The sequence below is a fragment of the Lagopus leucura genome, unplaced genomic scaffold, assembly GCF_019238085.1.
Source record: "Lagopus leucura isolate 7727_CA_CO unplaced genomic scaffold, USGS_WTPT01 Super-Scaffold_100033, whole genome shotgun sequence".
Taxonomy (NCBI): Eukaryota; Metazoa; Chordata; class Aves; order Galliformes; family Phasianidae; genus Lagopus; species Lagopus leucura.
In genome coordinates, this window is record NW_024962282.1 from 3,230,778 (window position 1) to 3,257,284 (window position 26,507).

A 26,507-nucleotide genomic window follows, 5' to 3' on the forward strand; every position below is an offset into this window, starting at 1 on the left:
ACTTTTCATCCTCTCCTGTGGACCACTGATCAAGATGAAAGCTGTATTTTTTAAAGGCCTTTTTGTATTCCAGCTATCTTGAAACTCAAATACTTGAGTTGGTATCTGCTATGCAGTGCATTCATGTTCTGAATGGGACATTATTGTAGTTCTGAATTATTGCAAGGCAAGTGTTTGTACAGCACTTGGCTTGGTGTAGCCATCTCTGTGTAAATGATACCCAGTTCTTTTCATATAGGTTACGCTGTTTGCCTTCAGTTTTCAGAAATTAGTTTCCAGGTTTCTGTAATCTCAGAAATTGTGTTCTTGTAGATTGTCACAGGTTGCCTGAAAACAAAGAAGTACCTTCAGCTTTCAGGGGATCAGAAGTGTGAGCAGTGCATGGGATATGATGCTGAAGTGGAAATGTTCCTCCAGCAGAAAAACTAACGGCCTTTGTTCCTTGAGATGATGGTGGAGCTCTAAGCAACCCCACCTCGCTGTGCATCAGCTGGGAGTGCGGTGAGGTACTGAGTCATGTCAATGGCCAACACGTTCAGTCACATTAATTTAAGGCGCTCTATGCTTGTGCGGCACCAGGTTCGTCCCAGGGGCTCTGCTCCTGCACATCAGGCACCAGCAGTTCTCAAAGAGAACACGTCAGAGTACTAACTTTGCTTTTATTAACCGCGTGTTGCACAGTGCGGGGCTGCACTCCCAGGCAGCGTACAGTCAGTGGCCGCTCGTCCGATCCCGGCGGCTGCGACCTGCGGGCCCTTTAAAAGCTCCCGTGCGAGCTGCCGGTGACCGCATGGTGCTGCGTGCGACTTCCTTGTCCCTGCCAGCAAATAAACGGCACGAAGCGCGTTGGGTGAAGCGCGCTGAACGCTCATTTTCTGTTTTAGCTAAAGAACAGCGCCCTGGACTAGCTGAAGTGCGGCGTGGAAATGAGACTTCGGAGCGTTGCCGTGCCGAGGAGCCAAGAGCTCGCCGTGAGGCGGGTCCTTTCGGAGCCCGAGGCGGCGTGGCACGGCACACTCGAGCTCCCCGCCCGCTCTCCGGGCGGTTCCGGCCGGGCCCGGCCCTGAAGCACCGCTGCCGTGTGGGGCCGCGCCCCGCGGCTAAGATGGCGCCGGGCCGCAGAACTCGGACGTGTCCGTGCGGCCGCCTCGGGGCGCGTATCGGGTAGCGGCCCCGCCCCCACCCAACCGCCCGGCGGAGGCTCGAGCGCGCGGCCCCGCCCCCCTTCTCTCTCCTCGTTCGCGCCAAAGCTTTCCGTGACGTGAGCGCATGGCGCTCCGTCCCCGCCCTCCGTGTTTTCAAACGGAGGGGCGGGCGCGATTGGCTGGCGTGCGCGCCACGTGACTAACGGTCGCGGGAAAGCCGCGGAGTCCGAACAGCGCGAGGTGCGCCGTGCCCGCGGGCAGCGTCGCGCGGAGCAGCCGGTACCGCGCCCAGGGCGGAGCGGGGCTGAGGCGTCGGTGCGGCTCAGTCGGCCGTGAGCGGGGCTCGCCGAGCGGTGGGCCGCCATGAGCTTCCTCAGCCTGCAGCCGACGGCGCCGCCGCGGCGGGTCTCGGCCCGACGGGCGGCCGCCCCGATCCGGCAGAAGCTGCTGTTCCACAGCGGGCACAGCGACTGCGAGGAGGAGGACGAAGACGAGGAGGAGGAGGAGGAGAGCGGCAGCAGCGGCAACAGCACAGGTGAGGACTCGGCCTTCCAGGAGGCGGACTCGCCGCTCTCGGCGGCCCGCACCCCGGCGCGGGGCGGCCCGCCCCGGCGGGAGGAGGAGGAGGAGGAGATGATGGAGCCCGTGGCCGCGCCGCTACCGGACGAGGGGGACTCGTGGGAGGAGGAGGGCTTCGGCTCCTCGCCCGTCAAGTCACCCGGCGCCTACTTCATGGCCGGCTCGCCTTCGCCGCCGCCGCCCCACAAGGGTCGCCGCTCCGGCGCGCGCTCCCCCCCGCATCCGGCGGCGGGCGGCTGCCGCCTGCGTGGCGACGAGCCCGGCTCACCGCTGCCCGACTACCCTGGCACGCCGCCGCACAAAACATTCCGCAAGCTGCGGCTCTTCGACACGCCGCACACACCGAAGGTGAGCCAGCGAAGGAGCGGGCGGGGTGGCCGTTACCGGGCGGGTGGAGGGGGGGGGGGGGGGCGGTGCCCCTCGCGTCCGACGGTTGGAGCGCGAGCCCCGGCGCGGCCGTACGGTGACGTGAGGCGCGGGAGGCGCTCCGCCCGGCCCGAGGCGGCGGCGGAGCTGCGGGCGCCTCGCCGTGAGCCGCCGCTGCCGCCGCGCCCGGCGGTGCGGACGCGTGAGGCGGGGGCAGAAACGCGCCGCCGTTCCCGTGCTCGTGGCGAAGGCGAAGTAAAAGTGAAATGATGTTCCGCGCTGATAACGTGGCGGCATTCTGTCTGCTGTTGTATTTTGCGATTTCGTTTTTCTCCCCGACTTTTCCCATAAATGAGGTTTTCCCTGCGGCTTAGCGCCCTGCTTAGATAAGGCGAGGAGGGAGATGGGCTTACGCCAAGTAGGAACGAACCGTTTGGGGATGCGAGCGTGTGACGCTTCAACCAAACGGCTTAACGCTGAGTTTCGGCCTAGATGTTAGATTAGTCGCCCAAATTCCACGCTGGTTATCTCGGGGAGGTTACCTTTGGAATTCGGAAAAATCGGTGACGTTATCCAGTGGGAACGCAGAACCGTGCTGAGAATCCATAGAACCTTGAGCGTCCCCATCTAGTTTGGTTTTGGAGAGCACAGCTGGGACGCTCTGCGTGCAAACCTTCCCTCGGGTCCTTCAGGCTCGGTGCGAGGCTGGTTGGACGAGGTGGTGCTCCTGCTGGGATGCGGTAGGACGGTGGTTAGCAGCCTCGCGAGGCGCTAGGAGGCTCGGCTGCGAGCTTCTGTGCACTATTAGATGGACAAATCTTTGATTTGAGGGTGTTCAGTTTTTGCTTTAAACTTGCCATAGAAATTTGTGACCTTGTGTGTGTAGTCTAAACTCTATATTGCCTATATAAAAACTTTGGTATGTTTTTTTTTATGTTTAAAGCAATATTAAGTCCATAAATGTCTTTTCTATTTTTTTTAAATGCAGAGTTTGCTTTCTAAAGCCCAAGGACTGGGCTCCAGCTCAGTCAAACTTCGAGGAGGCTCTCTATTTATGAACGTTGGGAGGTCAGAGAAGCAAGACTCAGATATTAGACAAACACCTCATGTGAATATTAATCCCTTCACTCCCGATTCCATGTTCCTTCACAACTCTGAAGGGCAGTGTCGAAGGAGGAAGAGAACACACTGGAATGAGTGAGTAATATGTCTCCTTCTTTGTAAAGTTTGTTTCAAGCTGTTTCTGTGAGAACAATTTTCTTGGTAAATCTGTTAGTAATGTGATATAGAGCTCTAGAGCTTGTGCATCTTTGAGATGCGTGGTAGTGTGGAATAACCATTTAGAATCAGATCTTCTGGTTCTACATGGCAGAGAAGGATCAGACTGTGTCCTGCTGTCAGAACTGCACACAGGGCTGTTTCTTGTGGAGGGGCGAGCACATTAAATAGCAGCGTGAAACATGAGAGAAGAAATAACGATGGTGCGTGAGCTTTTTATGAGTTTGTTTTGACTTTCTGCTTATAAGCACCTCGTGTTCAGTTAGACTAAACTTGAGGGGCATGGGAGACCTGGATCTCACAGCAATCAGTAGGTGCTAGACTTGAGTCGTAAATAAAGCCATTTTAATTCTGCAAAACTAACAAGTGTGAATTCCAGCTCTTGTGGAGAGGACATGGAAGCAAGTGATGGAGAGCCCGAGGATGAAGCTATCAGACCTGCTAAGGTAACGAGCTTTTAGAGCTTGATGTGAATTTTGGCACTTTGTGTCTCTGCACATCTTAGTGCTTTCCTTTCTAATCTCTGCAGAGGATCACAATCACAGAAAGTAATATGAAGTCACGGTATGCAACTGAATTTCATGAGCTGGAGAAGATCGGATCTGGTGAATTTGGGTCTGTGTTTAAGTGTGTGAAGAGGCTTGATGGCTGCATTTATGCTATAAAAAGATCCAAGAAGCCCTTAGCTGGCTCAGTGGATGAGTGAGTATTTCCTATTCTTACAAGCCAACCTTTGGTGCTTTTTGGTGTGATTGTTTCGTTTTTCTTCTAAATACTGTACGAACTTAAGAAATCGGGGAAAAGAGGTTACTTGACCACAACAGATTTATCTCAGTATTCTAAATGGAAACAGATTGCTCTTGTTTGGAAATAATAATAAAATAAATAAATAAATAAAGCTCACTTGCGTTATGGCAGACTGTATGAATAAACTGTGCTGCACTGATGCTTGAATGCATGGGGAAATCAATGTTCCCACAACTGGGTGCTCATCTGTGTGGGGTCTGAGTGACATACAGATCGTCAGGCGTTTTTTTGGATCAGCCTGATGTTCCTGACTTTTTTTCCCCGTATTAAATGCTATATTAGTGTGTGCTGCTCAAAACTGCCTACTAGGCCAACACAAGAGAAGTTAATATTGTTCAGTTGTGCTCGTGGCCCAAGAACTTATAATCCTGGCTTATTGTTCTGATCATTTTTTTTTCCTAAAACTTCGATGATGCTTCTGAAAACCTGCTGCTGAGAGTGGCTGGAAAGCAAGTAATGCAAGTGGCAGCTCTCTTAAGAATCACCTGCAACAAAGCCTGATTTTTAATGTTCAGTGTACTTAGTCTTTTAATGCAAAATAAATGGCTTTAGCTGGTTGGACGTAAATACAAACCCAGTGTAAGGTGCCACAGAGATGAACATGAAGATATTTATTTCAAGACGTGATGTGAGTTTCAATATCAAGCTGAAACTGAACTAATTTCACCTTATAACATTCCAATGTGCTGTTTTTTATGACTGTAACAGGCAAAATGCTTTAAGAGAGGTTTATGCACATGCAGTTCTGGGGCAACATTCTCACGTAGTAAGATACTACTCTGCGTGGGCAGAAGATGATCATATGCTTATACAGAATGAATACTGCAATGGTAAGTACTGTTTATTAATCAACCTGAACTTGTTTAATAACCTGACGTTTGTAGACACCTGTGTACCTCCAAATTGCTAGCATTAAGCAAGAATTGATTGCCCTACCCATAGCTGGTGCTATCATTGTCTCAAATGTGTTTTATGTGTTCCTTTCTGTTGCAAAAGGGATAACAGCTGCATGAAGCAAGAATTACAAAACTGCAGATAGCGTTAAGCATTTAAGAATATTGGAGCTACACTGAGTGTCTGTGAGCAGCAAAGTTGTTCATTCTTTTGTATAATATCTTAAGCTGAAATAGTGACAAAAGGTTTTCCCCTGAAGATTGCAGGAATTGCTATATAACTTGCCAGAGGTTTAGGAGATGGAGAGAGATCTTTGTGATCTGTTATCATGTTGATTTGCATGGTGACTGTAACAGACTATGCAGGAGGAAAAAAAAGTAACACATTACATGACTATAAAAGAAAGAGATGATGCATCTGATTTTACATTTCCTATGCATCATCAGCAAATTTTTGATGATAGATCTGCTACTAATTCTGGAAGTTGGTTGTACTTAAATTTTGGAAGTTGTCATTACTTTCTCAATTGTCTGATGTTTAAAAAAAAAAAATAAATGTTTTCTTTATTTTCTTTAATGTCTTTTCTAGGTGGCAGTTTAGCCGATGCCATAAGTGAGAATTACAGGAACATGCGTTATTTTACTGAGCCAGAGCTGAAGGACCTACTGCTTCAGGTGGCTCGAGGCTTAAAGTACATACATTCAATGTCACTGGTACACATGGATATCAAACCTAGTAAGTGTTAACTGCTTTAATCTGCTGATAGCTTCCTCAGTTAACTTAATCTGCTGTAGACAAATGAGCAGTTAGCCACACGTTATTAACTGTGAATTGTTCATTGAAGTTCTAAGTAGCAGTACAAAGATGTCAGTTATGAAGTTGGCTAGCAAATTTGAGCTGTTAATGAGTTTATCTTGGATCTTTTTGTGTAATTGACTCTTTCTCCCATAATATTTGGCTGTTCTCCCAGCAGAGAGGCACAGAGTGAGAGTGTCTGTCTGTGTGCTGTAATTTCTTGCTTGAGGAGTTGGGTATGCGACTAAGTTTCTGTATGGCTACAATAAATGAGTGAAGCCACGTAAAGCAAAAATTAGACTCGAACTTTTTTTTAACAGCTGTACTCTTTTTCAGGTAACATTTTCATATCCAGGACATCGGTGCCAAATACAACTTCAGAAGAAGGTGATGATGATGAGTGGTCATCTGATAGAGTCATATTTAAAATAGGTAAGAAGCAGCTAGCTTGTGCTTAAGAGCCACATCACGTGCATTTCTGAGAAATAACTCGGTGTTTTTGCAGGTGACCTTGGTCATGTAACTCGAGTATCAAGTCCACAAGTGGAAGAAGGCGACAGCCGTTTCCTTGCAAACGAAGTCCTACAGGAGGTAGCTGTCCTTGTGAAGATCTTGTGTTAGATCTGTGTGCCGTTTTCATTATTGATTTGCTGTCTGCTGCCTCCTTGCTGAGGGAGAAACCTGTAAATGATTTCTTCCTGAACACTGGTGGAAATGTGATGTGGATGTGTTCAGTGTTGATTGGTCTGTCTGTCAGATTTCTTGTGTTACTGGGTAGTGGCTAATAAATATATTCTTTATTTTTGAAGAACTACACCCATTTGCCAAAAGCAGATATTTTTGCTCTTGCTCTAACCGTTGTCTGTGCTGCTGGGGCTGAACCTCTTCCGACTAATGGTGACCAATGGCATGAAATTCGACAAGGAAAACTACCCAGAATACCGCAAGTGCTTTCTCAAGAACTGCTGGATTTACTGAAAGTAAGTGCTCTTGTTCCAGCTGCTCACTCATTTGTGGTTTACTGTATTTACTGGCCTTAACTAGAGTGACTTATTTTCTCTTTTCCAAGGTTATGATCAACCCTGATCCAGAGAAAAGACCTTCAGCCGTGGCGCTCGTCAAGCATTCAGTGCTGCTGTCTGCTGCAAAGAAGAGCGCAGAGCAGCTGCGGATAGAACTGAATGCTGAAAAATTCAAAAATTCACTCTTGCAGAAGTAAGTAATTCTTTGGGGTCCTTAAGTATAACTTAGTTTCTCACTGTTTTTCATGAGTTTGTTGTGGTTGACTGCAAAAAGGATAATTTGACAGGCTGTGCAGGTTCATAAGGACAGGTTTGCTGAGGTAATTTTCTTGCTAATATAAAGACGAAATTATTTATTTTTTAAATCAAATGAAAAGGAAGTTGGCTTAACTTCAAACTTAGTGATGACTGCTGGCCTTGCAATAAGCATCTGCTTATAGTTTTGTCCCTAAAAAAAAAAAAATAACTAAAGGTAAGAATGACTTCAAAGGCCTGCCTCTGCACAGTAATTTTCAGTTGTATGGTGCTCTGTGAATTAGCTCAAGTAGGGTTTTTTGTGTTGTGTTCTTAGTGTGCTTATCTTTGGCTCATTTAAGATAATACTGTTTATGTGAGTTTTCAGTGGAAGAATCATTGTAAAGAAACTCAGCTCTTGTATCATGTCCTTCATTGGAAGGAAGAATGCAAGATTAGACTTCGAGGGAAGAATAGATGTGTTGTAAATCTTAATTTTCTGGTAGTGGTGTGATGGAGGGGTAGACTGCATGTCTGACTGACCTCCGGTCTTTTAAGGAAATAGATTTTAAAAATGGATTGCATTATTTCAGTGAACTGGCACAGTGTTCATACAGAAAGGATGAGGTGGGCCACTGGTGTTAATAACACTCTGGCTTGCAGAAATAGGCCTGGTCAATTGAACAAAAGCATGCAACTTAATCATTTTTCCACATTCAGTTATCACTGATGGCAAACTGAGTTGAAATGAGTATTACATAAGGTTAGAAAAACTAGTGAGCTATGTTGTGTATAAATACTTCAATTGACAGCAGTTATTTTGGCTTTTATAAATACAAGCAAAACCCAGTGAGGAGCTGTTAAAGGTTTTTATCCCAAACTGAATGGCAAATCTTTAGTTCTGAACTGCTGTAATTACTCTGAAGTGCTTACTGTGACATGCATGTAGGCTCCCACTGGTGCTTTGTTAAAGTGTGACTTCCAATGTCTTGCAGAGAGCTGAAGAAGGCACAGATGGCAAAGGCTGCAGCTGAAGAGAGAGCTCTGTTCACTGACAGAATGACAACTAGATCCACAACACAGAGTAGACCATCTCGACTCATTGGCAAGAAAATGAATCGCTCAGTTAGTCTTACTATATACTGAATTCTGAGGTCCAGAACAACTACTGAGAATGGCTATAGCATCTCTGCTGGACCGAAGCCTGAGGATTTGAAGGGAACATTCAATTCCTGGTTTCTTGTCCTCTCTGGACAGCATTGCTAGTTTTACAGGAATTGCTTGTGGGTTTTTAATTTCTACAGTACGGCTGATGAGCTGTATTGGCCTTTGAGATAATGGACTCGGTTACTATCTGTAGAGTATCCTGGATGTTAATCCACAGATGTTTCAGTTACACTGTTAGATGTCACATCGTCCCAGGGTTAACCACTATAGTGGTGTGCTGCTTTTTAGTGTTACAGCATTGTAATAAGAAGTACTATCCATAATGATCTTTAAGAAGGAGGGAAGGGGACTTGCTGTGTTACTGGTTTTGGAGCAGAGGGGAGTACATTTTGACAGACGGGCTTTAAGGCCACCTATGCTCGGTGTACCTGATGTCAGGTAGACTTCTATTGTGAATTTTATTTGTATATTCAACTGGGAGCACTTTGTAGGCATTGCATAAACCACAGCTTAGAAACCTGTGGAATTAAGTGCCATGTGGAACTGCTGCTATTTTAGTGTTTTGTCCTCGCTGTAAACTGTAGCATTAAAACAATCGTTCTTGTGTTAATAGGCTTCTTGTTAAAACAATTACACGAATCAAATCTAAGCTGCATTTTAGTGAAGGCAGCATTTTTCTCTTGAAGCTAGTGCATTGTGAAATAATGCACCAATTTAATACTTGGACTCTACTAGTGTAGTGCAATTGTTAATGTCTTGGCTATTGATGTTCTGTAATCCTTTCTAATAAGGTTCTCTAAATGTTGCTTCATTCTCTTCAGTTTTTCATTCTTGAGACTCTTGTATATTTTTTTAATGTTGAAATATCTGTAAATAATTGTTTAGTCTAAGTGTTCAGGTTGTTCTTCATTGTTCATGTACATAAGTTTAACTGTGCATATAGTATACTATAGTGAAAATGCAGTCTGGGATGCCAACAGAAAAATTCGGACTATTCAGTTTTAAGTTCCCAAACAAACAGTGTGGCCATTGAAACTTGTACTGATGTTGGCTCTAGGTTAACAGATGTTACTAAAAAATAGAACTGTTCTTGTAACTGGCTTGTTTCTTCATTAATTTTAGTGTAAACAGTGTTTCTCCCATTTGTGCTCTGTTTGTTTTTACTAGTGTTGAATTTGAATATTAAAGTTACAAGTTGTGTTTAGTAGTGTCCTACGCTTATTGAAACTTTATAGTTGTGGAAATGAAACATTGAGTCTGGAACGTGGCAAGTCTGGATTAGATTTGCTTCCTATTCCTTTCTAGTGCATTGTGATTCCCTCGCAGGAGAGTGGGAGCCACTGGTAGTTATGTTAGGGGCAAAAGCAACACAGTCTGTCTGTGCTGGTGTGTATCAACAGCAGTCTGTCTCTAAAGCTTCAGGAAAGCACTGCGAGGTGGGAAGCTGAAGCCATGGAGTTGGAACTGGATGAGCTAGACTCGAAGACTTGGGCAGACTGGAGGAAGACGTGCTGCTTCTGAGGTAAGGAGGAAAACTCAAATTGCTGAGAATGGGAAGGGAATTGTTAATGCAGAAGCTTGAAAGGAAACTGGCAGGAACTGGGTGGAATGTGATAACAGCAAATTTTCTGTGGTGTGGATGTAAAATATTCATATTCATATATGTAGTATATGTGAAGAGGTGACCTACTTTAAAAGTAAAAAAGGCTTAACTGACTAGCCTATTTAGCAAGCTTTTAGGTTGCTGTATTAAAAAATAAATTGAGGGTGGCTTTGCAGAGATGTTGTATATGAGTTGAGTGGACCAGCAAAATTTAACTTCACAATTTTTTGTATTAACTGCTAAGTATTCTTTCTAAGAGGTGTTTTGGACTTCTGTATATGACAATGAAATTCAGAGGCTTGTTTTAATTGCTGAATAAGCAGTTCTCATCAGTAGAAACTGATAGACTGGAGTTCCTTTAAGATTTGACTTGGCGTATATGATACAGTCTTCACCTGTGTTGAGACCTCTGTTAAAGCAGGCTTCTAAGCAATAATGAAAATTAAGCAAACTTAGTTTTTTTGCTCACGCAGTGTAAATAAATCAAATTACTTACAATAATTACCTGTTGTTACTTCAGATTGTTGCTTCAAGCTCATAACATTATTACAGATTTGCTGTACAAACAAGCTTTGTGCTGTGCCTGCATGGATGTGCTGGTGGCAGGCTTTGTATCTGTAATGTGAGTGATGCCCATCATAAAATTCAGAACTGAAGTGGCTTTAGGGTTTTAACTTTCCCCCATTTGTGAAGGAGAGTGTTTTAAAAGGAACAGAGTTTTTTCAGTGGTTTGCAGGAGCAGTAAGAATGGTGATGTTTTATCCAAAATTTTAATGGGAACAACTTTCCTGAGTCAGGCCAATGGTAATGCTGAGAATCCTGACTTCTGTGGGAAGAGCCAGAGAACTTGTGAAATGTGTCAGTGCTTTATTTCCTTGAATATTCATAGCATCCAGGGATTTGAGGTTTAGATACTTGCTGAGTGAGGTGTCTCTATTTTACTGCCCTTGAAAGATTTCTTTAATAGAAACTTAATTGTGGTAGCTTATAAATTTAATGCAGGAAAGTTTAGGCAAAAACTGTAGAGATGCACGAGCCACCTTTTCAGGGGGAAGAAGAAACTTGAGAGCCTCTTGTGAGCTGCAGGAAGACAAACACCACCTGGAAAAATTCTGCCAAGTGTGGCGTAACAAGGTGAACTTCAGCACTTTCCTTGTAAAGTTTTATCTCAGTTAAAGCAGCAAGTATCAGAACTAGGAGGCAAACGTTATTCCAAATACCTGTGTTTTAACTTGCACTATTTTTCTTGTGGTCTTTTTTTAAGAGATTCCTTTTGCAAAGCAGTACATTGTTGTACTTTGACTACTTAGATCAGAGTACCTGACTTTTGGAAGAGCTACATATAAAGAGAATGTTAAAGTAACTGGTATGTTACATCCTTGCCTCCTCTAGATGTGTGCTTGTCTTCTGCCTGAATCTGAATCCAGTGTCTGCAGTCCCTCGGAGTGATAGTGTGGTTGAACTGAATTTAAAGCAAAACAAAATAAAGCTGTATGGACCCTACCAAAAGCTGATTTAGTGACCTTGTCTTTAATGTGTTTAGTAGTCTTTAGCAACACCTGCTAGTCAAAATAGTCAATGAAAGTTTTGTCTAGCAGGTGTTTGTGTGCTAGGATTTCCCTCGCTATTAGAAATCATGTTTTGTTCAGCAGTGATTAAGCATTCTTATCAACAGTAATTTTGAGAAATGGTAACTTTTTCATCTTCATCCTCTGCATTTCCGTAGGCTTGGAAAAGATAGCACTGTGATTTCACTGTACATGTAATTTTGATACATAGCAAATGCACAGGTTTAATAATCCTCAGCACTTGTGCTGCTTACCAATAGCCTTGCTGTTTTCAAGGGCTTGTTCTAAAGCAATGACCAGAAACAGTCAAGTGTGTAGCTCTTCTCTGCACGAACTTTTCCTTTTCCCAGTAACTGCAGAAACCATCTGAGAGCTTCTAGCTCCCCCACTTGGAGGCTGCTGAGCTGGCACAGGTTATTGTCTGAAGAAACTGCAGGGAGACAGCAGGAAGAAGCAGTGAGTGGGCAGGGCAGCACATAGGAAATTAAAGTTCCGCTTGTTTAAACAACTGGAATTGGGTGAAGATGCTATCACCTACACATGGGTGGGGGTAAGGGAAAGGGAGGTGCCTCGAGGAGACAATGTTACTGGGCCTAATTAAACAGGAAGCAGTTTATTACTATTTAGCATGTTCAAAGACCTAATTACTTGAGATTCTGACTTTTCGGTTATCATCTTCTCTTACCAACTCTGAATGTAGACTAAGATGCTTGTTATCAGGAACAAACCAAAAAGATAACTTAGTGCTCCATATTTTACCTCATTATTAAGTGTGACTGGAAAAGCTTGTGTATAAATAGCTGAAAACTGTATCAAAGGCAGTGTATTTTGCTGGAATATCTTTAAAGACTGTTTTAGGAATCTTAGAAACAAACATCAGCTTTTCTTTGTAGGTGAGACTGAGCTAACATTTCACTTGGTATCCAATGCTGCTGCCTATTTCACCTGAAATAATTTTCGTACTGAGTTTCTACATAGTTTCAGTGAGAATGTTTGGGGCATGTGTTGTAAGGCCAGAGATGAAATGGATTTTAAAATAATTGAAGAAATAAAGTCATCAAGAGATTTGAGGACCGATTACATTGTCATGCCAAATATGCTTACTGCTTCTTTCACCTTGCCTTCAGTGTTTGAGACCTTTTAGGGTTGGGCTGTTCCATTCAGAAACTGCAACACATTGATCATTTAACACTGGCATGTGCTTTATATTTATTTTCTATTGAAGTCTTGCTGTGAAATGATGAGTGCTAGAAATAATTTTCTTCAAAGAAGGCTAAAAAGTTAATACTTGTAGGTCTTTGGTTTCTGTTTGCTTCAGTGTGGCTCTGCTGAGAATGAAAACCACTCTTCCAGTCACTGTTCAGTATGACTTTCTGAGTTAACAATGAGCAAAATCTGAGAGTTACTGATGTGTCTGAATTCTTTCCTTGATGACGTTTTAAGTGACTCAGTGGCAGAAGACAAAATTAGTGACGGTTTACATGTGTAATGTTTGTTCTAGTTAGAACTGCCCAGATAAATACTTAAATGTTTAGGTAACAAGTAATTAAGCTTCTGGAGGGAGGAGGAAGAGAGGAGAGATTGACCTCTTAGGGCTGGGCCTCAACAAGGTCTAAAGCTTTTTCCTGAAAGTGAGTCACTCTGAGACCGAGCCAGTTTTTGCTGCCTCACCTCCCCGACACACTTCAGTCATGCTTTAACCAGGGTTAGCAAATAAGATTAGAATAAGCACAGCTTGTAAAATAGAACTGCTGAGATCTCAACCTCCAAGAAAAGCAGAAATATGTCGTTGCATCACAGCTTTGTCACATGAATAATGCAAGCAAATTAGTTTGTGAAGAGCTATCAAGGGCTCTGTGGTTAAGTGTGATCGCTGATAATTGGCGTTCCATTGTGCCAACGTTATCTTCAAAGGCTTGAAATGGAGATTGGAGGGAGACCCAGACTAGTCCATTTTATGGGATTGTTGCTTAAAATAACCCACAGTCACACTTGAGATGTGGATGCAGTTAGCCCGCACTTTGTGTTTCTGTCTAAAAGGTCTTGTTGAGCAGATGCAAGCTTGTCTGTGCGTGAACTTTGGCTTAAGTGGTTTAGCTCAGTTTGTTTTACTTACATGTGGTTGAACCATGTGTATTTTGTGTGTGTATATATGTACACAAAACAATGTATTAGAAGCTTACAAGATAGGTATAAAACTTCTTGATCAGCTCACCAGAAGATGGATCAGGTGAGGCTTATGGGAACCAGTGTGGAGCATGGGCTGCTGCCCTAATGGGTTGAGCTGGCTTCTCACGTTCTTAGTGGGAAGCAAGTGCTGGCAAAGGATTCAGCCTCAAGTAAATCCAGAGTAACCGCAGAGAAGCTTGTGCTTTTCCTCCTTCACAATTACTTTCTGGGGGGCACTTTGTCTTCTGTTTTCTTGCACTTATGGCAACGAGCTGCTGCCCACCTCTCACCTCTGCGGGGAGGGGAAAAAAAACCTAGGACCCTGCTCTGAAAAGTCTGCATATAAAGCATGAGGTAGACGCTTAAAGCAAATAATCATCAACTTCAGCTATCTTAATTGTTTTCCCTCTGAGGGTTCGTGACTACAGCCGCCTTTAGACACGCTGCTTTGTGTTTGGCTGCTCAGCTAGTGGGTAAAGCGGGCAGGTGGGCGCCAACCTTCCCTCGACCCTCAGCGGAGGCGGCGGGAGGCGGGCGGCTCCCCTGCACGGGGAGGCGCCTGTGGCGGCCGGGCCGGGCTCCCGCCCCCGGGGCGGTGCGGGGCGGGCCTGGCGGCGGCGGGCTACGGGAAGAGAGAACCCGAGTGTGAGCGACTGTAGGAGCGGGGTGTCGGCAGCCCGGCCGGCCATGGTGGGCCTCAAGGACGAGCTGCTGAAGGCCATCTGGCACGCCTTCACCGCGCTCGACCTCGACCGCAGCGGGAAGGTCTCCAAGTCGCAGCTCAAGGCAAGGCGGGGCGCGGGGCTGGGGCGGGGCGGCCGGGGGCACGCGGCCGCCCGTTCCGAAGCCGGCCGGGGGCCGTCAACTGCTTTTCCTCCGTCGAGGCCGCCGGGCCCGTGGCTCTGCGGCGCTGCTGTCCGCGTGGAGCCTCCGCAGCGCCCGGCCCGCTGTGGGGCTGCCCCGCCGCCCGGCCCTACGTCTGGGCTGCGGCCTGCCGACGGGAAAGCGGGGCTCCGCAGCGCTCTCTTATTTGGGCACGCACAGGAGAATTAATCGAGAGGCTCCAACTGTGCCTTTCTTCGCCTCTCAAGCTCTGAAGTAATGTCTGTGCTCTAAAGAGAGCTCCCGGGAAGCTTGCCGAGCCCGGTCCTATCTTGGCCCCGTTTTGTGGGGCTGGCGATAATAACAGCGATTGGATAAACAAGTATTTTGAATAAGAGCACAACACCTGTTGACATCTGGAACTGTGGCTCCTTGTTGTGGCTCTGGCCTTGCATTGCCCGCTGTGTTTGGATGTTGGGGAGATCGGCCCTGCCGTGGGCAGTGTGATGCAGCACCTGCAGCACATGGCTGGCTGTGGGCAGCCCCTTGCTCTTCTCCGTTCTTTGTAGGGCCGGCAGGGCTGCGAGGCTGGCTTGGCTCGTGTGAAGGGCTTTTCCTTCTTGCGTTCTAGGGCGGCATTGCTCTCCCCGTGCTGCCTCGTGTGCAGGGCTGTGATTGCTGTGCTGCACTCCCCATGAGGCGTCACCAGGTGGGCTCACCCGGCACGTTCCACCTGAGTTGGGTGTTTCTGTGCTAGGATCGCTGGCTGATACGCTGGGTGCTAGAAGAACAGTTGTGCTTCCAAACCAAAGCATAGTTATCGGTCTTGTTAGCATCCCATGCCTGCAAATGCTCGTGTATAAAAAAAGGTAAAACAAACGAGAGAGGAAACTAATCTTGCCTCCTCATTACTTGTCAAACATCTTCCTAGGCCATTTGGTTGTTTCATGCTAGTGAAAAGGCATGGAAAAGCAATGGGCCTTGGTGGTTCTGTAGTTTCCTCTGGTGCAAAGGCTTTTGGGGAAGTAGCACTGGGGGAGCTAAAATGAGGCTGCTGCTTCTCTGTGGCCAGCAGGAATTTGTTTTCAGGAAACCTGACAAGAGGCAGAGTGTTTTTCTGCAACCTTTTTGTGGCAGAGGATGAGTGTGAATGCTGAACCAATGGTCCTACTATGGAGAAAATGTGTTTGCATGGCTGTATCTACTGGGGTGGTAGGGCAGGGGCTCTGCCTCACTGACTTGGGGCTGTGTTGTACCAGTGAATTATTTTGTGGTTATGTGTTTCTTGTCCGTGTTTACAATAAATAAGGAGTACCACCCCTATAAAACAGAGAGGAGACTTGGAGTAAGCAGGTTAGCAGAGATCAGCAGCAGTATGAATAGTGTTTAATAACTTAACAAATCTTTCATTATGAAAAAATTTGGTAAAAATCCATTTGTTTTCAGAGAGCAGCATACTGTATTGCAACACACAGAGCTTCCCTTCACAGTAGGAAAGCTTGTCAACCATGGATCTGCAAGTTGTGTGATCCACTGTAAGGTACTGGCATGGATGTACAGAAGGTCCCAAGTAACCTCCAAAAGCTCTACTGTTATAACGACAGATGTTACCATCTTTGTACACCATAGAGATGTTTTTATTTCTTTTTTCTTAAATTACATGTTTAAATATGGACACAATCATCATTTTGTTACAGAGCTTTCAAACACTGCCGTAGCAAGGCTGAAGTATCATTGTGGTGGATAAAATAGCTGCTGTTGAGGTTCGAGTATGAGCTGCGTGCAAGTACTTGCTTTCCTACATTTAAATCCAGTCTCTCCTTTCTTTCATTCTACCATTTTAAAATTGACTTATTTTAAAAGTTTCTCAAATGTGTCAACGTTCAGTCTGCTTTTCACCTGGAACTTGAGTGTGGCTTTAAATGGAGTTACACTTAGCAGCCAGCAATGCTCCTTGTGGTACATGTGTAATATTGGAACTAATATTTTGTACTAGTTTGTTTTTACTCTGTCTTTGAAAGCTCTTCCTTATGTTGCTGTAAGACTTTCTGTTTTGGCAGTGGGGTTATTTGGCTGTTTTGCTCCACGTGCTGCCACTGGGACAGACTTTCCTGCATTGCTGGTGCAGGATGTGGCCTCAGGCACACTGGCAAGGTGCGGGCAACCAAAGTCGCCAGTGAAGCTTAGAAAACTTAAACTGGCCTTTAGTCATACCTGGGCTGTTATGGGGTTACTGTACCTCTTACCTTCACTTTGCCCTCCTGCTAAATGGGAAGTCAGAGGCCGGTGGAAGAGGAAGGATGGTGTAATTGGGGTGAGAGGGCCGGTCAGACAGAGAGGAAGGCTTCAAACAATGCAACGAGGCGCTGGAAAGGCTGAGAGTCTGCGAGGAGCGGGCCGGACCCAGTGGGACAATTGGCTTTGTCCAGCTCTGAGGGGCAGTAGGAAATTAGTCACGGTGACTCAGGGCCGCAGTCGTGCTGCAGGGCTGCACACGGGGCTCAGCGCTCATGGCAGTCCGGCCCCAGGACCATGCAGGTGGACTGTGCAGTGCTGGGAACCGGGCTTGGTGTAATGGCCAAGCTGCCTTCGCTTAGCCCACGTCTGGTGGGCGAGGAGGCTGCGCTGCTGAGGTGCTGTGACGTGGCCTGGCCCAAAAACACCTCATGGCTGTGCTAAGGGCCTGCTCAGTGCTGGTTTCATGCTGATTAGGAGAGAAAAGGGAAAGCGCTGTGTGGGCCTGCTTTGGCGGGGTGGCTGCTGACATGGATGTCGGGGAGAGATGAGCCAAGAATGTCCTGGAAGGAATTCACACGAGGCCAGTGAATGGAGCTGTCGGGGTCTGTGCTGCCAGCGTTTTCAGGCATTAAAGAGAGATGGGGGAGGGAGGAGACCCCCCAAAAGATGGAAGAGAAAGGAAAGGAAAAATATGGAGGAACCCGGTAATAGCCACTGTAGAAATAATCTGTCCTCTTAATGGTCCTACTGTCATCTGGGCCAAATTTGTGTTACTGGGCAAGAGGTGGCAGAGCTCTCGTCTCTCTTAGAAATGCAGGTTGCTTCTATGGATGAGGTTGAAATGGTGCCACTCAGGTGGTGACAATTCCACTTGTATGAGGTTCTGGAAGGACTGCAGTGCAATAGAGCTGGGCTGGGGTTTAGCCCTCCAGGTAAAGCAATGTCCAGAGTCTGTAGCAGTAGCTACGGTGACCTTTGGTGCTGGGTTATCTGTATAGCAGAACACCTTCAGTATTTCCTTGGTACCCCTGGGCACCTCTCTTATAAAACTCCTGACCGAAAAAGAAAAAAGGAGAACGGTGTCTTTGTGGACCCTTTCCAGAACACTTGTGACCCATAGTGGGCTGTGGCCTGGGGACCCCCGCTGGATCCACCTGCTGCAGCTGTAAGTTGTTAGATGGGCATCCAGAGCACAACAGGTGCTGGGAAAGGAGAAAGCTGCCCAGCAACCCCACGGCACTGGGGAATAACCCTCGCTGGTGCAAAACCACCTCATGGTTGATAGAGTTTCTGCATGGCAGGGCGATTTTCCTACCCTAATTAATCCACTCCTTGGCTATTAGTTGTTTGGAGCTTTTTCGTTTGCTTTGTTCCATTTGATTTTTTCTTAGCTTCTATAAAAGAGCGTGTATCATTAAAGCTGGGTCTGTGATGGTCCAGATAATGCGATCTGAAAGAATGAAACAAGACAGAACGAGACCTCAGAGCAGAATTTTTCAGGCTTGCCCTGTGAGGGAAGAATTCAGCTGGTGCTGGGCCATGTTGAAGAATGGCAGGCTTTGGCAGGCGTGGAGGAATTTCCTGAGCTATGAAAAGAGCACTGGGCACAGAAGAGATGGCAGATAAGGCAGCCCTTAGAAATGATTGAAAGTGGAATTCTTTCCTGGTAATTGGTTGTTGGATGTGGAAAGCAGCTTTCTGACAGCCCGAGGATAGCAAGAAGGCCAAGGGGAGAAGTAACGTGGAGGGGGTATGATTAGAAAGTGTTTTATTGAACATTTAAGTTATGTTGGTAACATGCTCAAATCAGTTGCATTTGTAGAACGTTTTTCTTAGCCGCCTTTACAGCCCCTGTAGCCTAGGCGCAAAAATGAGATCCGCTTCCCCCCACAGAAAGTCAGGAATCCCTCTGAAGCCTTAAATAGAAGGGGAAACATGCATGATGGCGTGCTTTTTCCCCCCACATGTGAATCACAAGGACTCACTGGGTACAGTTTGTTAAAATCAGGATAGATTGGAGAGAATAGACTGCTGATGGAGAGTAGCCTGAAATGTGGTAACTTGTAAATACTGTTTTGCTACTTTGGGAAATACAGCTTCTGTTGTGGTAGGGCTGATGCTGTTGTTTTCCTGTTCTGTAACTTTGCAGCTGTTACAGCTAGTGGCTTTGGCTAGTATGAAAACGTGTTTCTTATGGAGATGTGTGCTTTTCTGAAAGAAGTGGAAACTTTCAGAGCGTGCGGAGAGGAATTCTCTGCTGAACTGAACTTTTATTTTGGGCTGACTTTGTAGGACTTTGTGCAGTTAGTGCTTAGACTCTGTATGTCTCCTTAGTGCATATATGAAAAATATATGTATGTTAATTTATCCGGGGACAAAATAAAAGACATTGCAGGTGTGTGGCAGGTGTCTGATTTCCTAGACTTTGGATCCTTCAAGCTCCCACGTCTTACTTCGCAGCCTCTGCCTGATTTTGTTTCACCTGTGTTTCTGCCTTTGGTTCTCCTGTATGTTTTTCAGCACAAACCATTCTTGGGCACAGCAGCTGTATCCTTAACCCAGCTCCTGCTGCTGGTGCACAATTCCAGAACCTTAACCCTGCGTTGTCCCCAGGGTGAGGGCTGTGGGCAGCAGTGTGCAGGGGGTGACCTGGCTCAGGAGGTGGAGTGAAAGCAAAAGAGACGAGAAAAGTGCTCTCTATGTGAGAAAAGTGCTGGTGGCGCAGGAGCAGCTGGTACTCTGGCCCTGCTTTTCTATTGCTGGCACCATTCAGGCGTGCAAAGCTCAGCCTGTGTAGGAGCAGTGAAGATGCATAGGCTACCAGTCAGTTTTCAGCAATTCTGTACTTCCTTAAAACTAATGGAGTGTGTCTCCTCTTCTTGAAGGCCATTTCTCAGCTGTGAGGGCTGGTGGGCGTTAAGCTTTAGACATAGTACATGCAAATACCTTTTTAAAATAAAAATTGTAGAGGCATGTCTAAACTCTTCCCTTTTCTATACCCTTCCTTTTCTTTTACCATCTAAAACTTGGGGTGAATGTTGAAAAGTAACTCAAAAGCAAGCAGATGAGAGAAATCCATAGTTAATACTCTGAATGGAATGGTCATTTGTGAGCTAAAGGTGGCATATTGGATTCTTTTCCTCGATACTTGTTTTCACTGGGTAATAATAATTTATAATTTCCAAGACTAGCTGTTGGTGGTCACTTTCCCTAGCTGCCCACTTTCACAGTGTACATGCTACTTTGGTGTTTCTCCATGCCTCTCCTGGCTTTCAAATGCATAAGAGTATGCATATAAAGGGCAGCTTCTGTAGCAGTTTGAATCACCACTGTAACTGTGTGAAGCAGTCAAATCCTTGCAGTCAATTTCTTTTAGTTAAATGTTGGTGTTTTCCATTTTTTTGGGAAAAATCTTCAGGGCAGAACTGACACTGACATGAAGGTGCCATTTTCTGCTCACAGGCTCCTGAATCACAGCTCTGCTCTGGAGGAAATGCAGCCCAACAGCGGTGTCACTGATGTTTGTTCTGTCCCCAGGTCCTTTCTCATAACCTGTGCACAGTGTTAAATGTTCCCCATGACCCGGTGGCCTTGGAAGAACACTTTAGGGATGATGATGAAGGACCAGTTTCCAATCAGGGTTACATGCCTTATTTAAACAAATTCATCTTGGAAAAGGTAAGTTTGGGATTCTTGGGTTCTGTTTTTCCCTTTATCATTTTTTTAGTGTCTTTCCTTAGCATGCCAGCCTTACAGCAGGCCTTTGCTTGCAGGAAACCTGCTGGTCTGAAGGCATTGGGCTGTGAGTGTCTGTGCAGGGTTGTTTTGGGGCAGTGCTCTGGAATGCCTTAAAATGGAAGGGTATGCTCTGCTCGTTTTTCTTTCCTTGGTTTCCATTTCCTGTTATATCTGATTGTTCTATATGCTGTGCTTGTGTAGCAATGTGTTCATATTGTTCATATAATGAAACAGTGCAGTGTAAAATTATTTGGAAGTGTCTTAAAGCTATAGGTTGTCCCACTCCATACTATGGTTACAAAAGAACGTTGCCATAGACTCATCTGCAAACAGGACAGGAAAAGTATCTTTATTGTCTATTCATGAAAAATTGTAATGAATAGATCCCACCCAGTATTTATGGTGAGGAATGTCAGGGGGTGCTGCTGAGGTTTGCCTTGCGAGTTCTTTCCCTTGGTGTTGGAGTGTTCTTGAAAGTTCTGTGGTTGCACGTTTGTTGTTCTGGGGGAAGCTCTGGAAAGCAGCAGGGTTTCCCCCATGCTGCCCTCCATCTTATTCTAAGTAGAGGCAGGCATTGGGCCAGAGCTGGTCTCCGGGGGCTGTGTGTGTGTCAAGTTCAGGTTGAAATTTCTGAAAGCAAAGAGCTATCATACTTCTTTTCTAGCAGCTTTGGTTGGGAGACTGGTCTAGGCAATGCACAATACTTGCTGCAGTACCACTGAGTTCTCTTGGAGACTGACCCAGAAACCTTCAAACTTTGATTTGTGGCTGCAGAGACACACGGATGGTTGCTTTCTTTTAAAACATCAAGTCCCAAAGTGACCTCCTGCTGGAAAGTCACCCATGTGACAGTTGCAGGTTACGCAAGCTCCTTAACCACGTTTTGATGACTTTTGCTGCTGCTTTAATCTACACTTAATACTGGTGGAAAATATGATACATGGCTGAGATGCAGTCCGTCAGCTTGGAAACAAGAAAAGCTTTGTGTATCTGGCTAAGCTCCTCTGCCTCTCTAGTCTGTTTGTCTCCTACCCAGTGGCAGAGCCCTGCTCCATGTGGGGGAGTTGCTGGCCACAGATACCCACCCACCTGCTGTCTTGGCTACTTGCTGTGGGAGAATCTCCCTTTGTCCGTAGGAAGGTTATAATCTCATTTCCACTTAGTGTTGGCTGTCTGAGCTCCTGTAAGGTTCAACAGAGACCGAGCAGCTTGTACACAGATTGAAATAAGAGCCCTTGTTTTGTTCTGAGTGAAGGATTATAGCTGTAGAGTCTGAACTAGAGGTTTGTTGTTAGTAGCATCTGTAGTAGCAAGCCATTGAGTCAAAGAGTGGCAGAAGGCTTTTTCAAATATAACCATGCTTTATTGTTAAAGGGTGTGTAGGGAGAAGAGTTATGGAATAGAGCAGCAATTGCAATTATTAAATAACACTTCAATTTGTAAATGAAAGAAAGACCTGGCTACCTAAACCTGTTGGTGTGAAGTTACAGCATGCAGCTACCCCGGGGCACTTTCCTACCCCCTGGCAAAAGAAGGGATATGCTATCTTGGAAAGAAAGCACAGCTGTGTGTAGTTTCCTGTGCTGCTTTCTTTTATATGCTGCTCTGGCTTCTGATAATAGCGGGTTGTACCCATACCTTTGGTTTCTCGTAACAGCCAACAGAAAATGTTTAGGAACAGGATTAAATAGTCTCTAAATTCACATTAGTTATCCTGACTAAACGTCTCTTCAGAGTTTAGACATCTAGTATTGAAAATCAGTAAAGTCTTTGGACAGAAGGCCACCTTTGTGCGCTGATTGTGACATCTCATCTTTCAGAGATGACCACATCAGTGCCAAAAGGCAGCGTGCAGTGGGATGAAGTCACTGATTCAGGCACATCTCCTTTGTTTAAAATAAGCCCAACAAAGCAAACAAGGAACTCCTTTTTTTCATTCTTCTAAGGCATAGTCTGTTCTTGATGAGGTGATCGCAGTACAGATGTCATGAATTCATACTAAGTAAAGCTGCTAAAGAGGGACCAGTACTTTATACCCCAACATACAGAGAACGCTCTCTCAATTTCTGGTTGTATTTTCTGGCAAATTAATTGTTTTGAGTGAGATCAGAAAGAAAACTTCTTGATCTCAAGACATTTGTTCTGTTTGTGTGCTTAAAAAGCAATGTGCATGTGTGCTTATGACTTGTTTTTTTTAGCCATCGGTTCCTCCTGTTTGGAATGTTTCTATGTTTGCATTCTGTTAATTAAGCTAGAGGTACTTCTGTGAATAAGTTGAAATATAATTTTAGAAACTTCAAATATTTTCAGTTTTTGAAGCAGTGCTTAGAAATGATCTCTCTTACATCCCATGGTGCATTCATTTAGAGTAATTATTACTTCAGAGTAATTGTTATGTAGTAACCTGGACAGCAGCACTGCCAGTGGAGGAAACCAAAGTCCAGAGTACTGTAGTAGGGACCTGACTCTAGAGCTGATTTGGTTTTGGTTGTGGCTTTTTTCCTTGCTTCCCCCACAGCCATGCACGAATGTACTTCAAGAATGTACATACCAGAAATAGCTAGTGTTGCCACGTGAAATTGTTCAGGAAAAACAGTATCTCTCATTAAAGAAAAGTATTTAGTTTACTTAGTTCTACCCACAACTCCCAGCATCCCCAGAACACTGATTTTATGATTACATCCTTTCTTTAAAAGCCAGCCTGTGATGATTTAGAGAAAAAAAAAACAACAAAACAAAGCAACCCGTGAAGGTGGATTAGAGTTATTTTGGAGAGCTGGAGTCTGTATGCTGATCTGATCATCTTTCCAGAGTAATTTCTATGCAGTGTCTGTGCTCTGGATGCTGCTCAGACACTTGATGAAGTCCCTTCCACAATTGAGCTGAAGGAATTGAGGTCTGAAGGAAGGATGCTAACATGGGAGTACTGGTGCAGTACAGCCCGTCCTGAGGCAGAGCAGTCCTCAGACCTGCTGGCTGCTGCCAAATCCTGGCAGCAGTGGGTGCTGGGGGTACCTTGGGTTTGGTGCCTCTTTCAGGTGTCACAAGCAGGAACCACCAGCTCTTACCCCAGCCAGGGCCCGTGCACGAGTTGTTGTTCCATCTGTCCCTCTGTGGTCACTGCCACCAAAACACGGGCTGCTTGTGGAGCCTGCTGCTCTGCTGGAGTGCTGCTGCCTGTAGGAAAGCAGGTTTCCTGCTCCATCGTATCACCTCAGGAGCAGGGTAACTAGCAGGGCACTTCTGGGGTGCAAGGGCTGTGTGGTTTGGCCCATTGTAAGAAAATGGCACAGGATGTTACCCGTGGTGCTCCCAGGCAAGGTGCAAAAACCTTTTTCTTACCCATGATTTCCAAAATACCAAGAGACTTCCGTAAAGGTGCAGAATGTGACTTTATTGGTTTTGTGTTGGCAGAGAAGCAGCATGGCAAAGCTGCAGGGAGATAAATATACTTTGTCTGTAGCATCAACGAGGTTTAAAAACAAAATAGAGGAAATGAAAGCTTTCACATATGTAAATAATTCACAGATGGCTATGTACAGATGCTAGGTATGATGAAGGATAATGCAAGCAAGAGAAATTTTTTTATCACTAAAGAGAGGATTTGAGAGTCTGAGAAAAACGAAAGACTTTAGGTGGATTAATATTAAAGAAAGCAAGGTTACATTTGTGAGTATTTTCTTCAAGAGTTACACTTAAGCAACGTTAAGCAGAAAAGCTTATTAACGTAAAGACTTTTCCAGTATTGGTACTGGTGTGTCCACATGTAGTTTTCGTTCTCATGGTTTCCACTTTTATTAGATGGTGTTTTAGTAGCAGTGCAACAGAAGGGCAGTTGGAACTAAAAATGTTTATGCAGAAGGTTTGGGATCTCAAGCTCGTGTGCTAGAGGAAAGACAAAATCACAGTGGCCTCCTTCCTGTGAAGTCAGGGTGTTATTAACTCCACCAGAAATTGGAGGTTGGATGTGGATTTTGCTGGAAGGAGTTCTTCAGTTTACCCCATGCAGGAAGTCAGAGCAGGCTGGGTTTGTGCTCTTTTTAGGCCTTGATGCTGCTTACAAACTAGAATCTCTTGGTGCTTTGGTATGACTTGGTCTGTTAAATTTCATCTGTCTGTTATCCTGTGTCATTCCTATGTATTGATTGTTGTTGTTGTTCCGTTTCTTCATTTTAGGTTCAAGGGAACTTTGATAAAGTTGAATTCAACAGAATGTGTTGGACTCTGTGTGCTAAAAAGAACCTCTCGAAAAGTCCTTTGCTGATCAGTGATGAAGATGCATTTAAAGTCTGGGTTATTTTTAACTTCTTATCAGAGGACAAGTACCCTTTAATCATTGTACCTGAGGAGGTAAGAAACAAAAACTTGTGCTGTTCAGCATTGCTTTGCTTAGTGTCTCAGCTGGGTATGTTAATGATTGCTACCCTGGAGTTTTCAGAGAAAATGATTTTTTTCATAGAGTCTACTTTCCTCTTTTCTAAGGCTTCGAGTGCTTTTCTTTGTCTTGCAGGTTGCATGTGTGGGAATCCTGCAGGATATTTTAGATATTGATTGCTATTCTTGTCTGCCACTTACACAGCTTGAGCTAAGTGGAAGTGCTGCCTGCTGCCTGTAAATGCCCTATTTTGCAGACTGTGAGGCCTGACTGGTGCTGGGGAGACAAACTCCAGCACATGCACCTGGGGCTGTTGAGGTTCTCATCTCACTCATGGGTAGTGCGTGTTGGGATCTTTAATACTGAACTTGCTTATGCCTGATTCAAATTTTGCACAGCGTGATGCTAAAAAAAAATGCTCTCTGCTTGCAAGATGAGTCTTCAGTCTCATGTTGCCCTCCTGTTCAAATGGAGAAGTGCAGACTTTTCAGATGATGTCTGTTTCTGATCAAAACCAGCCACCACCTGAATGTTCTTGCTTGAAATGCTTGTAGGAATAAACAGCAGTGAGCAAAATAACAGGGAAGTCTCTTCATACTTCAAGTGGGTGGGCAAGTACGGGCAGTGCTCGTATGGGTAACCCTAAAGCAAGGTTTTGGAATCTTCACAATTTTAAAGCTTTTCCCCCTGGGGAGGGGTGAGTTTCCTCACCCCTCCCCAGGGGGAAAAGCTCTACGCATTAACCATCTTTTCATCTACGGAGGACTCCAGGTGGAACTCTACGCATTAACCATCTTTTGCAAAACCTGCTGCAGAAATCCTGGGGGGGTTTCAGCTTAGCACTGAAATATATTTTTTTTCAAATTGTTGAAAAGTCAAAGATGAAAAGAGTCTGATTTACATGCCACAGCTCCGAGCTGCTGAGCCTAACTGTTACTTACTGCCCTTTCCATATTGAAATGAACCACTTGGTTTTGCCTTGTCGCTTAGTTTTTGCAGGGCACTTTCACTCTGTACAGTGTTTCTGTTTGTGCTGTACTGATGATGACAGGCTGCTACCAGACATGCTGATTCCCTGGAGATGCAGGACAGCCTTCTTGCCTTCCCTTGTTTGGTTTTTTTATTTTTTTGTCTTGTCTTTTCTGTTCATTCTGGGGGATGTAGATCGCATTTCTAAAAGCCAGGACAAGTCCTGTCTTAATGGCACCAGGTTTCCCTCCCATCCTTAGTCTCCAGGGTCCACCTGTATTGCTCTCTCACTTGGATTATCTTTAAAACTCGTTGGCATGGATGTGTGTCTGCATCTCCTCGATTACTGCATGATGTAAATCATGCTGCACTCCTTAAGGAAAGCTTGTAGAGCCTGGCAAAGAAAGGCTGCTCTGTTCTTATTGTATGCAATACCCTCATACACTCTTTAACCTTTTGCCTTAGACCATACAGGTAATGTAATCAGTTGGTGCAGGAATGCTGTTGTGAATGCCTTTCTTTCTGGTTTGTGTTGGTCCTCCTGGTGCTGTCTGTGCTTCTGGAAAATTCCACCTTTACTCCCTTTGACTCAAAATTTCAAAAGTAAAGATGGAAACTTAATTTAGATCAGCTTTTCTCTTTCTCTATGTGACCTTTCATATCTGCCTTTTAAGTTCTTATGGGTTTTTTGGTTGTTGTTTTAGTACTTTTTTTAACATTAAATCTCAACTCCAGATT

The 26,507-nt window shown here is 45.2% G+C and overlaps 2 protein-coding genes across 2 annotated transcripts in view; both read left to right on the forward strand.

The window, feature by feature from the left end:
• Nucleotides 1-1,508: 1,508 nt before the first annotated feature.
• Nucleotides 1,509-9,491, forward strand: WEE1 (WEE1 G2 checkpoint kinase). Its single transcript, XM_042882050.1, has 11 exons — nucleotides 1,509-2,072; nucleotides 3,079-3,287; nucleotides 3,748-3,814; nucleotides 3,898-4,070; nucleotides 4,884-5,005; nucleotides 5,658-5,804; nucleotides 6,201-6,296; nucleotides 6,370-6,455; nucleotides 6,674-6,844; nucleotides 6,934-7,079; nucleotides 8,116-9,491. Exons 1-11 carry the CDS (start codon nucleotides 1,509-1,511, stop codon nucleotides 8,264-8,266), a joined length of 1,932 nt encoding a protein of 643 aa, XP_042737984.1. The 3' UTR covers nucleotides 8,267-9,491.
• Nucleotides 9,492-14,234: 4,743 nt separating this feature from the next.
• SWAP70 (switching B cell complex subunit SWAP70) overlaps nucleotides 14,235-26,507 on the forward strand; it is a 33,335-nt gene continuing 21,062 nt past the window's right edge. Inside the window, exons 1-3 of the mRNA XM_042881950.1 lie at nucleotides 14,235-14,413; nucleotides 20,225-20,365; nucleotides 24,602-24,775. Coding sequence (XP_042737884.1) covers nucleotides 14,315-14,413; nucleotides 20,225-20,365; nucleotides 24,602-24,775 — 414 coding nt within the window. The 5' untranslated portion in view covers nucleotides 14,235-14,314. The remainder of the gene's footprint in view (nucleotides 14,414-20,224; nucleotides 20,366-24,601; nucleotides 24,776-26,507) is intronic.